The sequence below is a fragment of the Akebia trifoliata genome, chromosome 10, assembly GCF_017979445.1.
Source record: "Akebia trifoliata isolate Shusen 1 chromosome 10, ASM1797944v1, whole genome shotgun sequence".
Lineage (NCBI taxonomy): Eukaryota > Viridiplantae > Streptophyta > Magnoliopsida > Ranunculales > Lardizabalaceae > Akebia > Akebia trifoliata.
In genome coordinates, this window is record NC_141384.1 from 2,777,667 (window position 1) to 2,794,802 (window position 17,136).

A 17,136-nucleotide genomic window follows, 5' to 3' on the forward strand; every position below is an offset into this window, starting at 1 on the left:
AACAATTCTTAGGTTGGATAAGTAGAAAACTTTTTGTTAAAAGGAATATACTTATCCATACGTAAGGATAATCGTATCCCTTTTTCCTATTGTTGTAGTCAAGATTTAAAATTTTCTTTAAAGGAAATGATTTGATTGAGATAAATATCAAGTCTATCTCAATCGAGACATTCCAAAACATTCTGAAAACATTAATATTTAATATTTCGATCTTACTCAAATCATATATCTTTACCAAAATATTTTGACATGGTATGCAAATTTAAACTATAGTCCTATCCATAATCAAATATTGTCACCGTATACCCCTATCCCGGGTCGTAGAATCCACATGAATTATTATGTTGGATAATTGAATCATACATGAGTTGTCTATATCTTGGATAACATCCTCACAACAACAAAAAAAAAAAAAATGAGCCTTAAATTTATGAGTTGTGATAATTTGTCACCCTCCTTTGACATACACCCTCGTCAGAGAATTGTAGATCATTTGCCTTGGGATACACAAGAAAAATATTTGTGATTCTACATATCCCGAGGCAATGATCTATGGTTTTCTAATAGAGGTGTAAGTTAGAAGAGGGCGTTAGAAAATCATTATTCTAAATTTATATGTGAAGGTGTCCATTTGTAGATTTCTGAAGAGAAATCCCTTCCTTACTATGATAGTAAGGGAAAGAGACGTTACTAAGTCTCATCCACCATCAAAAAGACCTTGAGATGTGTAAAATAAGACCTCGAGATTTGTTATAACATTATATAAAAACTGAAAATTTTAACAAGAAAATTCGATGGGGGTCAAAGCCCACAAATTTTAGAAAGTGAATTTTGATGGCATTTGATCGTTGAAATTTTTTATGATCCTCAATTCGATGGCTCATACCCATCAAATTTCTCCCATCCTCTATTAATTTAACGATTTCGATCCGTAAAAAAAAATTGACAATGAAAAATTTGACGTCTAGACTTATCAAATTTTATGAAATTCGACGACTTTGGACTATCAAATATAGGTTTTTTTCACGTTGTATAGTAAGACTAAATAGATTCATTCCCTAATAGCTTTGAGGCCTGTTTCTGCTTGACAACGAAAAACGACACTCATCAAAGATGTATCGAAGTCAATGATCCCCATGTGTGGCTCTGAGGGGACAATCATTAATATCAAGCGTGACCATAATCTATCATAAATAAATGATGATGGTCACCTTGTTATGATGCTAGTAATTGATTTGCTTCTCTATTGGGTTAGCTAGCTTAGGGTTAGGGTTAGAGTTAGGGTTAGGGTTAAGGTTAGGTTAGGAGGGAAGAGTGAGGGGACCAGTTAGCCCCACGTCTCACACCATCTTTATTAAATAGGTTTACACATTGGTTCTGTTAATTTTGATTAAAAATGGTGTGGAGGACATGTTATCCCCTATTTAACAGCTGACCAAGATTCTATTTCTCCAGGTTATATGGTCCTAAAGTTGGACATGATTGTACCCACATTACAAGTCATTGCCCCAAATTAGGGTGATTGTGGTGGTCATGTTATCTTAGTTAAAAGTTCAACAAGATTCTCTCTTTTTAATTTTTTTTTTCTATGTTCCATGTTCTTTTAAGTTCCACATATGATTGTTTTATCAACAATTCCCTACTACTACTACCACTAATAATAATAATAATAATAATAATAATCATAATAAAATGATAAAATGATGTGGTCTATACGCAGTTGACATGGCATGCGCATAGAACCATAGATCTTTTTTCTTGTGCATCCCGAAGAAAATGATCTATGGTTTTGAGCACTTGTCACACTAACCTCGTATGTTTTTTCACGTCAATTTATCACAACTCTAATTATAAGGTTGAGGTTAATGGATTGACAAAAAATAAAAAATAAATAATAATAATAATAATAATAATAATAATAATATAATAATAATAATAATAATAATAATAATAATAATAATAATGTTGTAATGACAAACCTCATACTGCACCTCATATGGTTCCTATCCACTTTCATGTCAAGAAGTGCGATATGAGATTCCAGCTTGAGGTCACTCCAACACGACTAAAAAAATAAAAAATAAAATCTCTTCTTTCTTCTTCTTCTTCTACTACTACCACTGCTGCTACTACTACTACTAATAGTAATACGAAATCTCGATTGTGTGAATATAAAATCTAACCACGACTTAATCCCTTAATGACCTTCGTCTACATTGAAGAACTAATAAAAATGAACTAAATGCCTTCGTATTCAACCTCTAGTCAAAATCTTTTATTTTTCCCTCAAAAGTCTGTGACTTCAAGTTCTTAAACCTTTAGGTTAATTTATTTTTTTCAAACTAGTCAATCTCGTCTTTGATCCATAGTCATGTAGAAAATCCTTGATTATTGGCAAGTAGAACATATTGTATAGATATATCTTATCTTGTTCTTGGCATTGGGAGATATAATATTAAGGTTAAACGAGCGGGGAAAAAAGTTACTACAAAAGTCGAAGATGACTGGTTTGGGGGGAGAAAAATTTATCCTAAAAGTTGAAAAATAAGGGTATAATTAGGTCATTTTTAAAGAAATCTTCCTGAATAGAACAAGGTAAAGGGGGTATGTCATCAATTTGAAAACATAGTGACCATCTTATGATTCACTAAACTTGGCGGAGTGTGTCTTAATAATAATAATAATAGAATTACATTGGTGTCGTCAAAAGTATGACAAATTCCTACAAATCCAAGATTGTACCTCATATCACACATCGTGACGTGAAAGTGTGTAAGAGCCATAGATGCTTTTTTCTCGTATCTCGATGAAATATATCTATGTTTTCTAAATATAGAATGTGCGATATGAGGTACATTCAAATTTTTTATCATTGGATTTGAATTTTAAATATGGGATACAAAAATTATCTATTCTCAAAGCTTTTGATCACGAAGAAAAATATTGATCACGTTGGCTTAATTCTTATTAGTTTTTCTACATATTAAATCGAATGTTACAGAAGTTCCAGCTTTTTACCAAACAAACAAAAAACAGTGGGTAGGTCCAACCATTATGACTACACAATAATGTTCTTGGTGGAACTTATTGTGGATGTTATAAATTTTTTTTTTTTTTACAAGCTTAAAATGAAATGAAATGAAATTGCATTTATTAAATTTTGAGATCAAATTTATTGTTGAAATAAAAATTTCTCAGGGTTTGATTATTGTTCTTTTAGAGAGCATTATAATTTTGAGATATTTATGAAAACATGATCAACTTTTGACGATTTTACGATTTGGGTTCATTGTTCATTTTAATTACCAAAATGTGAACGGTAAAAAATTGGCAGGTTTCTCTATTTTTAGCGAAATTGTCACTATAAAACATCCGAATTCATTATCATTTACATTTTGGTAATTAAAATGAACAGTGAGCCAGAATTGTAAATTCATCAAATTCAGCTCACGAAATGATAATTCATCCTATAATCAATCAATTTTAAGGTATTCAGTTTGGTCTGTTTTTTCGGCTTGTTTGGGGGTGTAAGGGCTTGGATTTCAGGAATTTTGCGTTCTTGGGTTGGGCCATACTTTAATGCTGAAATCATTGGCCCAAGGCTTCCACTTGAAAAATAAATGGGAAAAAAAAGTAGCAATCCATAGTAAGATATAGAGCCATGGTTTTACAACTCGGTTTGCCATCTTGCCTCGTCCACGAACGAGACCGAGTCGTCTCAGACTGGATGTCTGATTTATTTGAGTTGTCTCGGATGAGATTTTAAAAAATGCCTTAGAATTAGAACGATTCATGTCCTTGAGTCGACTTGTTAATTCATCTCGTTGGTGGATGATACCGAGACAACTCGGATGAGTCGTCTCGATCTCGGAAGAGATTTAAAACCATGTATAGAACTGACATGGAAAAATACTTTCCACTTGTCCAATAAATATATTTTAGGTTAGCCACCTCAGCTATCCATGTGGAAAGAAAAGGGTGCTCATCCATGTGGCCCAATAATTGGCTCACTAAGAATAATAGCTTTATCGATTGCCAGGCAACAACTGCAACTAAGCTATCCCAAACCCGGCCCATTAAATGGCCTTGCTGAGCCAAATTGAAAGCTCTACGTCCTAGCCTGGCCCGACCGACAATTATTCGGCCCTGTAGTTATAAAAGTTATCGTGTTGGGCTGGGTTGCCACAAAAACATACATTATGATCCAGTTGGGGCCATCTGAGCCTAACCTGGCCCAGCCCGGTAACTAAGCATGCCTAATATTATAACCAAATGAATCAAATCATATGCTATTGGGCTGGTCTTCTCTAGGGATTCCCACAGGAAAAAAAAAACATAGTATACAAGTATTGGGCTTTAAATTTTCCATATTTAGTGCATATGGGCTGTAAATGACCATACTAATTGGGCCTACAATTCCTAGCCCAATAGTAGTTTCAAAGAAACATAGATCCTCAACTAAGCATCAACCAACACAGAGGAAATAAATGTGTCTATATATAGATTCCCCCATCATTTGAAACATAGAGAGACAAATGTACCGAATCATCAATCTCTATGTCTTTCATTTATAATACTTGAAGTGTGAATTAATGACCCATTGAAACAGTACCAAACCCATTTGTTAAGACAACCATCAAGCCCATTCACCAGTTAGGCCCTATACAATTAAGTTCAAGTTCACCTAACGTAAGACCACAACATACCAACGTACAATCAGCCCACCCATCTACCTATATAACCCATAGTCCACCATTCTAAAATAGCCCATATCCCTTCCAACTCTTTTAGCCCTATCAAATCTAGACTCAAATCCAGCCCTCATAATAGAATCCAAACCTTTGTCATATATAATTCCAATAAGTCCAAACAACACCTTCTGACCTTCGCAGCCCAAGTACCCTTGTCCCGACACCCAAACAACTCTCCAAAATTGACCTTTAGGCCGTGTTTGTTTCCTTTATTACTATATCCAAATCACGATATAAGATACATTATCCAAATATTATGTGTTTGTGTCGCACATAATTAGTATTTAATTAATTTAGCGGGACTCACACATGAATTGCATAGCCAAGAAAACTCAAAAATGGAATCCCACCAAAGGGTCTGTTTGGCCTCAATAAAAATTGTTTTACGTATCTTGAATTGGATTTTCTTTGATTTTGTGGTGGAAACCTTTATCTAGATTAACTTCCACACTGTTTATTTGACAATTATCCAAAAATAGGTTTAGTCTACAAGTTTTTCAATAGACTAATGATAAAATGACACACTAGAACATAAGCAGTCTGTACAAGACTGATGTGGCAAGGACATGTTGTAGATTTTTTTCCTTGTGTATCCCGAAGAAAGATCTATGGATTTGTGCCCTTGCCACGTCACTCGTGTATAGATCACGTACCTTTTAGCGTGTCGTTTTATTACGACACTTTTCAATATGTATTACAAAATGCAATCGTAATACAAAATCTTAAATACTATTTAAAAATAACAAATATCTCATTATCATAGTTTTCCAATTTTATATTACATTGTCATAATAAATATTTTTTATAATTTTAAAAATAATTATTATCCTTAAAAATTGATTTATATTTTAATTCTTCATATTCGATTTTTGTTGAGTAGAAGAAATATGTTATTAAATAAACTTTGTACATTGGATTCTTTAAATTTGGAGGAAGTAAGGTGAGAACAATCTTTTCACCCAGTAAGATTTTAAATCTTCTTAAGGATCATGAGCTCATATCATGGCATCCAAAAACATGTTCGGATGCCACTAAGATGTAGAGGACGAAATTTTAGGAAGTTTGAAAAAAATAATATATATATATATATATATTTTTTTTTCACAGTTGAATTTTGTTTTTAAATTTGAGAGTTCGTTAGCCTTCCATTTTTCAACACCATTGATGCTCAAAATAGATTTTATTACTATTATTAATTTGAATATGAATTTTTCCATGAAATCTACTAGGCTATGGTGCTGGATGGCCAATGTGATAAGCAAAGGTGGACCTAACGACCCTTAGTAAGATTTCAAATCTTACTAAGTTAGTAAGGAAAGTGTTTTCTCAATTAAATGAGAAAAGGATAGATGTGGGACAGAGGAATCCTAGCCTTTTGGTGGGATTCCACTTTCCAGATTTTCTTGCCTATGCTCTCCGTTGGTGAGACAAGCTAAATTAATTAAATGTCCCAACAAAGATTGGACATAAACAAATTAAGATGTAGATCAATCAAAAATCAATTTTTTAAAAGGATATTTATTATTTTTAAAATTATGAAAAATCTTTGTTATGACAATGAATATGATTTGACAAAGTATGACAATGATATATTTATTATTTTTAATTAGTATTTAAGATTCCATTTTGTAATACATATCGAAAAACATGTAGACTAACCCTATGTCAAGATAAATGTCAGACAAACAGTGTGGAAGTTAATTGGTTAAGGGTTTCTACCACAAGATCAAGGAAAATCCAATTCAAGTTATATAAAATAATTTTTACTGCGGCGAAACAGAGCCTTAAGTTGTTCATCAATCTCTCATATTTACAGAGAATCTACACTTTGATGAAGATCATGGAGTCAAATGTAAGGTGCACTGAAATATTGGAGTCAATGCATGATGACTTGAAAGAAGTAGTCATCTAATCGAAGAAATGATCTAAAGAAATCAAACCATGTGTCTTACCTTAGATCTATATTCAGATGCAATTTACGAGGATCACATAGTAAAGGGGTTTGAATCAAATATTAAAGGATTGGACTTAAGATCATTCCTTACAATCCTCATCCTAGGAGTAGAAAAAAGATGCCAACATCATTGAACATATTGAAGTAATAAGACAAGACAGATCTAGTGTGAATAAAGGAAACATTGATGCAATTGATATTTTTGAAGATTGGATGACAGTCAATTTGGTGTTTCCAACCATATTTGAGGTATGTGTGATCAAAAAGTCAACTATTTTGAAGAAATGCCAAGATTTGAAGATCTAGGATATTGTTGGTGAGGACATCATCAAGTTCAGGAGCCGAGTAACTTACAAGAATTTTTTTAAGATGAATGTGATTGCATCCTATGTGATTTCGGATTTTGGGGGACTTTACCTTGAGGGCAAGGTCGATTTCAAGAGGGGTGGAATAATAGGTACCTAGATATCAGGAGTAGGAAGTACAATAATAAGATGGGTCATGTTACATAGTAGTATTGCTAGTTTAGATTTGAATTAGGAACAGGGATACGATTAGAATTGGAGAAGGGATTGGTTTGAAATTGAATATAATTAAGATTAGCTTGTTTTATCTATAAAAACCTCATATATTTTATGTTTACGAGGAATGAGAAAATTAATTAAAATCCTTTTCGATTTAGGAGATTGACCATTTCGAATTGGTTGATGTTCGATCTGCCTCTAGTTAAATCAATATCTGTTCTTTTTCACTCTATTATTTTGGTAATTTGATCATCATGTTGCGATCTAGGATCGTATGAAAGACAATGATTTCTAAGGTAAACTTGTCTTCAATCCTAAGATTTCATTTTGTTTAAAATCCCAAGAACAATACATAATTTTTAAGTTAAAAAAAGGTTCTTTTTTGGGTGGATAAATCTAGGGTTTTCCACAAGACATACGTCACAATATCCAAGATCGAAGAGGTCCACTAGAGGCTGTAGATAAGGGTATTTAGGTCATTTTGTGATAGTCACTCAGGCAAATCCAAGGTCTATGAGATCATGTCATTAGCTTGAAAACCAATGGGGTATCTCTAACATTAATCAATACGTGGAGGAGTATCTGTAAATAACTCCTTTTTATCTTTAGTAGGGTGGAATGAGTTATGTGTAAAAGCTGGAATGTTACAAAGAAAAAGTGGTGTGGCAATAGGAGTTCTCATTTATTAATCAAATCACAGAAGTGGCAAGATGGTAATTTGATTGGCCGATGTGGGGTTAAATATTAGCTAAGTGTCGAAATGAAGCAACCGAGAGTCCGAAACAGCGAAATCGAGAATTTTTAATCCACTTTATTTGGTGCGCGGAGAGGGAGAGAGAGAGAGAGTCCTGATTTGGATGTCGATGAGAGAGAGGCAGAAATCTCTCCTGATATAGATCTACACCTGAAAACCCCTAATTTTCTCTTTCTCTCTAGGTTTTCTTCTGTATATCCATGGCGATCCATCGATCTCCAGCATATCATGTCTTATTCTCAACGCTTCTTCTAGTCTTCATCCATGGAGATTGTTTCTACCTCCCCGGCGTTGCACCCGAGGATTTTTTAAAGGTTAGTACTTCTCAATCTCTTTTCTGGAATCAATTTTTTATTTTTATCAATCAATTTGGTTCTCTCTACCATTAGATCTCATTGATTTTGATGATATTTTGTTTGTTTCCTCAAATCCTGTTGGTTACGTCATAGATCTTAGAAAGTTTCCATTTTAGCTTCTAATTATGTGTAAATTTAGTTTCTAATGGTCGATTTCATTAAGATCTATATGTATTAGCTGTTGTGTTTGTTGATTTAATGGAATTTCATGTGTTGTGAATTTTAGGATCTATTGTTTTTGTATTAATTGAGAAGATTTAGTTACCGGGTACATATTTGAAGAAATTTCGAACCTTGATTGATGTTTTATGGAGAATATAGGATAATTGGATGGTTTTTGGAGTCCTGATGTTTTTAATGGATAGATCTACACTTGAAGTCTTGAATAACTGGTTCATGGTATGCTTTACGTTCTTTGTTTTATAATTTTGATAGTTCAGTCAAAGCTTTACCTAGGCGAAGAGCTCTTAGCATAATCAGGACCCTTAGTGTCTATAACAGGGTTTTGGCAGCCACTTGTACAAATGTAGCTGTCAAGGTTTAAAATCTCGTCTTGAGGCACTATTTTGGTCAAGAGAAAAATCAATACTTTTTCAACTGTTCTGAAAATTCTGAGATATTTCAAAAACGGTCTTGTATTGGCTGAAACATTCTGAGATGGTACTGAATTTTAAACCATGAGACCTTTTTTTATTGAATTTTTAACGAGATCAGTAACTCGGTTATGGCAAGAATCTATGGCTCATGGGCATTTCTATAAGGGTGAAGTACCTATGTTGGATTTTGACACTCTAGGATTTTTTTGTGTAAATGTCTTGTATTCTACTGGTGGAACGCTGAGTTGCTGGTCTGAATTTTGTTAGGGTTACTAAAAAATGAAATTATGTAATATTTTCTTAAGGGTTTTCTATTTTCTGGGTTTTTTTTTATATTTGGGACTATAGATGTATTTAGCAACTCTTGGTTTTATAAATAGAGATGTCTAGAGATGTAAACTGTGGGACAAGAAAATAGTAATTGTTCTTGATCTGATCCATGGACGTAGGCACACTGCCGTGCCGAACCACGTAAATTCTTGTGTTTTTTGTGTGTGATTTCTGTTCTCTTTATTGCTTCATTTTCACAGGATTCTAGTTTTATGTCTGAATTTCTTTCCATTCCCATATAACAAGACTTTGATTGGCATTTTATCGCATTGGAGAAGACTATGCTATGGATTCCTCTTTGCAGTGGACATGAATTTTATCTTTTCCAATTGAATTTTTATTTATAGCGAATATAACATTTACTGTTTGCAAAATTACGAAACATATATTAGTAATAATATATCAACCTTCAACAATATTCACAGTATAATATTCACATTATATTGTTGAAGGATCTTTTGGGGTGGGAGTGCAAACCAAGTAGGCTTTCTTTTGGATGTGGGGTTTGGAAAGATATTTCTAGATTCGGCCAGGTTGTGGGGGGAGCATGTTCGTTTTGAGGTCGAGAGAGGTGATCGAATTCGTATTTGGGAGGATTGTTGGTGTAGTGATACCCCTTTGCAGAGTTTGTGTCTTGGGCTATACTCACTATCCTTGAGGAAAAGAATGTTTGTCTCTGCTTTTTAAGTTCCAACTAAGAGTGGTGTTTCTTGGGATCTAGGCCTTAGAAGAAGGCTCAACAATTGGGTGATTGGAGACGCAACCACCGTCATTGACTTGCTTGCTTCTATGGAACCTTCGTTGGATAGGGCGGATCAAAGAGTTTGGAAAAGTAGTCGAGATTGGTGCTTTTTGGTAAAATCTTTTTACTCTCTCTTAGAAGGGAATCAAGAGACTTCCTTCCTGGCTTCCTTTGGTTGGCATTCCTTTGTGTTGACCAAAGTTTCCTATTTCATTTGGTTGTCGGCTTTGAACAAACTTTCGACGATTGGTCTTCTAAGACGTAAGGGCCTTTTTTTGGATGATTTTTGTTGTTTGTGGAAAATGAGCAGGGAGTTGGTGGATCACCTTCTTATTCATTGAGAGTTAGCTTCCGGGGTGTGGTCTTTTTCTCTCTCTCTGTTTAAGGTTTCTTGGTATCAACCGAACTCTATTTTCTCTCTCTTGGTTGGTTGGAAGTCTACTCCATTTTCTGGCAGGTCAAAGATCATTTGGAATCTCATGCCCTTTGCAATTTGTTGGGGTTTGTGGAAGGAGAGGAATGACCGCATATTTAATGGGAAAGAAAGTTCTTTGCAAGAGCTCATTTTCACTATTATCGGTTTGTTGTTTTTTTGATGTAAGCAGTTTACAGATTTAAGAGGGTTCTTTTGAAGACTTTTTATTTAGGTGGGACATTGTTTTTTTTTTTTTTTTGAAAGGTGGGTGGGACATTGTTTGTAGTGAGAGATGGTTGTTTGTACTTTTCTTGAGGACTCCTTGTCCTCACATCAATAAATTTTTCACTTATAAAAAAAACAGTATTCACATTATGGGAGAACCGATGAGTATTCGACACTATTTGAAGACTTTTTATTTAGGTGGGACATTGTTTTTTTTTTTTTTTGAAAGGTGGGTGGGGCATTGTTTGTAGTGAGAGATGGTTGTTTGTACTTTTCTTGAGGACTCCTTGTCCTCGCATCAATAAATTTTTCACTTATAAAAAATAAACAGTATTTACATTATATCTGGTTTAGGTGTTCATAAAACAAATATATGAGATTTGCTATTTATAGTTATGTTTGTATGAGTACAATATCTTCAGACAATAGATAATAAACACTATATTAGAGACCACCAACCCTGCAAAGAGATTAAATTCTGATAGTTGCACTCAATGGCCAGATGCTTAATCTTGATCTTTTTTGCATGTTTCCATAATTCAAGTTGGATTCAGTTTGAATTTTTTTTTTAGTGAAACCCACTTATTACTGTTCTTCTAAATGATCCACATGAGGACTGCCATGTACTCCATCAAACGCATGACCTCTTCTTTTGACCATGTTATGATATTTCCTTCCTCCAAAATCAGATCGATGGGGTTCCTGTTGTTAAGATCGTTAGTTCTAAGGGACAAAACTGATGCAAACCTTATCTTTTTAATTTCTCCACAACTAAATAAAACATTGTATATGGTTTGTTCCTCCTTTTCATATCTCTGGCAAAGTTTGATTTCAGATATGTTCCTTTTAAATAGGTTTGCTTTATTCTATGCTTTCTTTTTAAAAGGGACACCATTCTCCCAAACTCTTCAAGAAAAATCTGTATTTCACTTGGAATTTAGAGATTCCAAATCCATGTCCTGTAAGCTTCATTGTTTAAGTGGGTATTTTTCACTACTAGAGTTTTATGGAGATACCCGTAGACTGATGTAGAAGTTAGAGTTCTATTTCACTTCAGCGTCCATATAGTTAAGTCTGCGGGATATTTTTCCATTGCAACATGATTGGGGAAAATGTAGTGGTTAACCTCCCATTTTCATCTTCTGTATTACTGTCAATCAAGTCTTTTACTTTCTTTATATGACAATTTGGAGGGATAGGCGCAGGATTCTGATATCTGGCAGTGTTGGTACCCACCCATCTTTTTTCCCATATACTCTTCACCATCACCAACTTTCCAACATAATTTATTCAGATAATATTTGTTGCAGACTACCTTTTTTTCACCCAAGATGTATTTACTGGGTAATGTACTTGCGTGAATGCTACAGAATTGAATTGGATTGTAAAAATGTTAGGAGTGTTATAATACGATTCGAATCGAAATGAGATTCATTGTTGAATCATGAAGATTGTCTCTGAGTTAAAAATATAAGATAATATCCAAATCACATCATATGCCTAACTATTCCATAACTAATTATATGGTGATCAAGTTTTGTACAAACATTCACAATTTATGGTTCATAAACAACATATTTACAGACAATGATAAAAAATAATTCAGTTGGCAATCTTGATATTTACTACATGGACATTGTTTTTAGTCATAGTTTATACAAATACAAAATAGTTTCTCAAAAAGAAAAATCATAACATGTATAATTAGTTCATTACTTCGTTATAAAGTTAAAAAAAAAAAGAAAGGCTGATTAAAACTACCTCTTAGGTCCAATTTTTAATCATCTTAATTTCTAATTGGAAAATATCTCCCTATGTAATCCATATCTCATCAACAGTCTCAATTTTCAATCTTTTGAATTGCATGTATGAACATCCAGTACTGTCATTTGTTTGGGTTAAAATTATTACTTCAATTGATATAGAGCTCCTACCAACATGCATGTTAAAAAGGGGGGCAAAACTGAAAAAAAGAAAAAAAGAAAAAAAGAAAAAAAGAAAAAAAGGAAGCAACCCAGAGAATATTGGGTGAGTTCAGTCATGAGTTAACTGCAGAGATTGATTCTTGGATCCTATCTCAATGCCGCTAAGAGCTGTTTTTTTTAAGGTTTAATTTGTTGACAAAAGTCTGCCACGGCATATTGCCTCCGTGCTATGTTTTGATTTCTTATCTGATATTTGTAATTATTTCATAGTTAAATTTTGTAACTCTGTTTTGGTCTCATTGTGGGTTCAATTCTGATGTGTTTTGGGTGCAGGGAGATCTGTTGAAGGTGAAAGTGAACAAGCTGTCCTCTACAAAAACACAGCTTCCCTACTCCTACTATTCTCTCCCTTATTGTCGGCCAGAGAAAATAGTTGATAATGCAGAGAATCTTGGTGAAGTTCTTCGTGGTGATCGTATTGAAAACTCTCCTTACGTGGTCAGCTAAATTTCCTATACAATTCAATTATCTTGCTGTCCTTGATACCGTGTGGTTATTGGGTTTCTGAGCAAATTGGTTCTGTTGCAGTTCAAAATGAGGGTACCACAGATGTGTAATATTGTTTGCCGTATAAAAAAACTTGATGCAAAATCTGCTAAAGACTTCAAGGAAAAGATAGAAGACGAATATCGAGTTAACATGTAAGGCACTCATTTTGGGATCTTAAAAATTGAACCCCCATGATAATTGCATCTCAATGTTATTTTATTGCGCAATATTTTTAATGAATTTATGTTGCATATTATAGGATCCTTGATAATCTTCCTCTGGTGGTTCCGATTCGAAGATCGGAGCAAGAACCAGTTTCCATGTATCAATACGGATTCCACGTCGGACTCAAAGGGCTTTATACTGGAGTAGATACTGATACTCAATTATTTCTTGAATACTACATTCTTCTACACCTAGTAATTTGGTTATGGTCAAAACGCTCCACTTAGTTTATTTGTATTATATTTCTTTTGCAGAGCAAGGATGAAAAGCATTTCATAAATAATCATTTACAGTTTACTGTCAAGTATCACAAGGATTCACAATCAGAATCTGCAAGGATTGTTGGATTTGAGGTCAAACCATTCAGGTAAATTCTTTTAAGTTTTCTCTATATGAGATCCCTTACCTGTGTTATTCTCTCTGCTATCATGGTTTATGTATATTTTATAATGTCTGATTGTTTTGAGGATCCAGTGTAAGACATGAATATGAAGGTGAATGGAAAGAGGACACTCGCTTGATAACTTGTGATGCCCATGCAAAACGCTTAGTTACCAACTCCGATACTCCACAAGAGATAGATGAAAATAAAGAAATCATATTCACATATGACGTCGAGTTCTTGGTGAGACTCCTTTGCTCTTGAGATTAAATGAAACTGCTTTGATCCTTCATTGTTTTCTAACCATGTTTTCAAACCTTCAGGAGAGCGATATAAAGTGGGCATCTCGATGGGACACCTATCTTCTCATGTCCGATGATCAAATTCATTGGTTCTCTATTGTCAATTCTCTGATGATTGTTCTCTTCCTTTCGGGTATGGTTGCCATGATCATGTTGCGGACACTATACCGCGATATCTCCAAGTACAACCAGTTGGAGACCCAAGAAGAAGCCCAAGAAGAGACTGGTTGGAAGTTGGTCCACGGGGATGTTTTCAGGCCTCCTACAAACTCGGATCTACTATGCGTTTACGTAGGGACAGGTGTACAATTCTTTGGGATGATACTCGTCACCATGATCTTTGCCGTCTTGGGATTCCTCTCTCCCTCGAACCGCGGTGGACTGATGACAGCCATGCTTCTACTCTGGGCTTTCATGGGTCTACTCGCTGGTTACTCCTCAGCTCGTCTCTACAAAATGTTTAAGGGAATGGAATGGAAGAAAATAACTCTCAAAACCGCGTTCACGTTCCCCGCAGTCGTCTTCGTCATTTTCTTCATTTTAAATGCTCTCATTTGGGGGGAGAAGTCTTCCGGGGCGGTACCGTTTGGAACCATGTTTGCTTTGGTCTTCCTTTGGTTTGGGATCTCAGTTCCACTAGTGTTTGTTGGTAGTTACATTGGGTTCAAGAAGCCCGTGATTGAGGATCCCGTGAAGACAAACAAGATCCCGAGGCAGATTCCAGAGCAAGCCTGGTATATGAACCCGATCTTCTCAATCTTGATTGGAGGAATACTCCCATTCGGGGCTGTCTTCATTGAACTCTTTTTCATCCTCACCTCAATCTGGTTGAACCAATTCTACTACATCTTTGGCTTCCTCTTCATTGTCTTCATCATCCTCATAGTCACTTGCGCTGAGATAACTATCGTGCTCTGCTACTTCCAGCTGTGCAGTGAGGACTATCTATGGTGGTGGAGGTCATACCTGACCTCGGGGTCCTCCGCGGTCTACCTTTTTCTCTACGCAGCATTTTACTTCTTCACAAAACTTGAGATCACGAAGCCGGTGTCTGGGGTGTTGTATTTTGGCTATATGTTGATCGTCTCATATGCGTTCTTCGTGTTAACGGGCACAATAGGCTTCTATGCATGCTTCTGGTTCACGAGGCTCATCTACTCATCGGTGAAGATTGATTAACTGCTATGATTGGACAAGATCGGTTTGGTTGTCTCTTTGAGAAAACGAAAGACATCCCATGTCCGATTGGTTATGCAGGTTACACATCCGGCGTTTAAAAAATCATTTTTAGGATTTAGTTTTGAATGTTATTGGGGCTCTTGATTCTGTCTTAATAGCAATTGGTTTTACTTTTCTGATACAGGTTCTTAGTGAGAAGTGGTTCGTCTGTCTTTTTTTTCTTCCTTCTTGTTATGTTTAATTTGAGGATTGTTAATACCTCATTACTTGATCAATTGGACATATGATTGAAAGGATTCATGTACTATTAGAAAAATACTGCAATGATGTCTGCTGCTTTTGTTTCAATCAAATTTTTTGTACCAAAATTTGTAATTTTTTTATTTTTTTTGATAATGGAGGTTTCCGGACTTACTTCTGATTAGGAGAACCGGATGAGTCAGGGCCGGAGCCAAGGCACATATGGCCCCTCCCCCGGGAGGGAACGTGCAACGATTTCACATCACGTTGCACTCACATCACAAAAACTCGTCATTTATTGACTCTCTTCTTCCTGCTATGTCTGGCTGCCACTGGATGTGTCATTGTCAACTTTGGTGCTTTGGGGAAGTATTTATACTTTATTCTTGACCTTGGTCTTCTCTGAGACACTATAGAAACTGTCCCAACTATTCTCATCTTCAACTTCGAGTTAGAGCCAGCCATCTTTCACTTTTTTGGGTAAATTTTTTCCCTGATCTTCAACCTTGAGACTTTGTATACTTTCAGATCAAATCGCAAGATAGGAGTTTTGGGGAAGTAGGAGATGATGATAGTTTGGGAGAAAAATCAGGGGTTAAGTCATGGTTGAAATGATGCATTAAAGATAAGGGTATATGATTTAAAATTTATTTTCCATTCATTTCAATGAATAAATTATAAATAAGTAAAATTTAGTTATTTGAGGTTCAAGGACTTGAAAGATGATTGATTTTTGGGAAAAAAAAATTAATGGGAATTTTGGTAAAAGATTGAAGATGAGGGTATTTAAGTCATTTTCTTGCATATGTCATCAGTTTGAAAATATAAGGGTATCTCAAATATTCACCAATGTTTAGATATTTAATAGTTATTTATTTTAAAATGAATCTTATATTAATAATTTGAAAATATAAGAGTATCTCAAATATTCACAAATGTTTAGATATTTCATAGTTATTTATTTGAAAATGAATCTTATATTAACAATTTAACATCACTATGGCTAGTCCCACTGCCAGTCAGAAATAATGTAAAAAAAAAAAACCCTACTGGCTATTTCTATTTTAACCAAAAAGAAAAGAACAAGAAGAATGATGGCTGTTCCTATGTTCATTTGAGAGGGATTTGACACGTTTCCCTAAATCGATCAAAAAAATCTTGTGGGCCAGAAGGGACTCAGCTGCCACGAAAAAGGTTGATGGACTAATTACAAGCGTATAACCGTACAAGTTCTACTAAAATGGTAATTTTCAGGTGTAACTGATCACAAATTCCACTAATCTGAGCGAGTTAATTGATGAGGTAGCAACTCTTAATTTTCTTAAGTTATGGAACAATTGAAAATAGCTCATATATATATTTTTTGATAACGAAGGGTATTCGGGCTAGCTTGCGCGCACCAGACTAGTCCCTACGCCCCGCACTCAGGCTATACCCCACTACGTGGAGTGGTGCATGGCCACCAAGGTTTTTTATGGGTAGTGAGATTTGAACTTGAGACTATAGAAAGAACAGATTCCTTGACCCCAAGTGACTACCATTCAGCCACCCCCTTGATGGTTAAAATAGCTCGTATTCGACGTACCAAGGCATTGAATATTTATTATTTTTTTTTACAGGTCAAAATCATTAAATTAATGAAGGATAGGAGATATTTAACAGTTTTAAATTATCATATAAATTTTTT

At 34.8% G+C, this 17,136-nt stretch overlaps 1 protein-coding gene across 1 annotated transcript; it reads left to right on the forward strand.

Annotated features, from left to right (window-relative positions):
• Positions 1-8,009: 8,009 nt before the first annotated feature.
• Positions 8,010-15,562, forward strand: LOC147392733 (transmembrane 9 superfamily member 9-like). Its single transcript, XM_086455445.1, has 7 exons — positions 8,010-8,297; positions 12,906-13,070; positions 13,161-13,273; positions 13,381-13,489; positions 13,601-13,713; positions 13,821-13,971; positions 14,052-15,562. Exons 1-7 carry the CDS (start codon positions 8,184-8,186, stop codon positions 15,207-15,209), a joined length of 1,923 nt encoding a protein of 640 aa, XP_086311571.1. The 5' UTR covers positions 8,010-8,183; the 3' UTR covers positions 15,210-15,562.
• The last annotated feature ends 1,574 nt before the right edge of the window (positions 15,563-17,136 follow it).

Coding starts and splice junctions, on each gene's coding strand:
- LOC147392733 (XM_086455445.1), top strand. CDS start 8,184: ATGGCGATCCATCGATCTCCAGCATATCATGTCTTATTCTCAACGCTT. Junction 13,274..13,380: donor GACGAATATCGAGTTAACAT/GTAAGGCACTCA, acceptor TGCATATTATAG/GATCCTTGATAATCTTCCTC. Junction 13,490..13,600: donor TCAAAGGGCTTTATACTGGA/GTAGATACTGAT, acceptor TTTCTTTTGCAG/AGCAAGGATGAAAAGCATTT.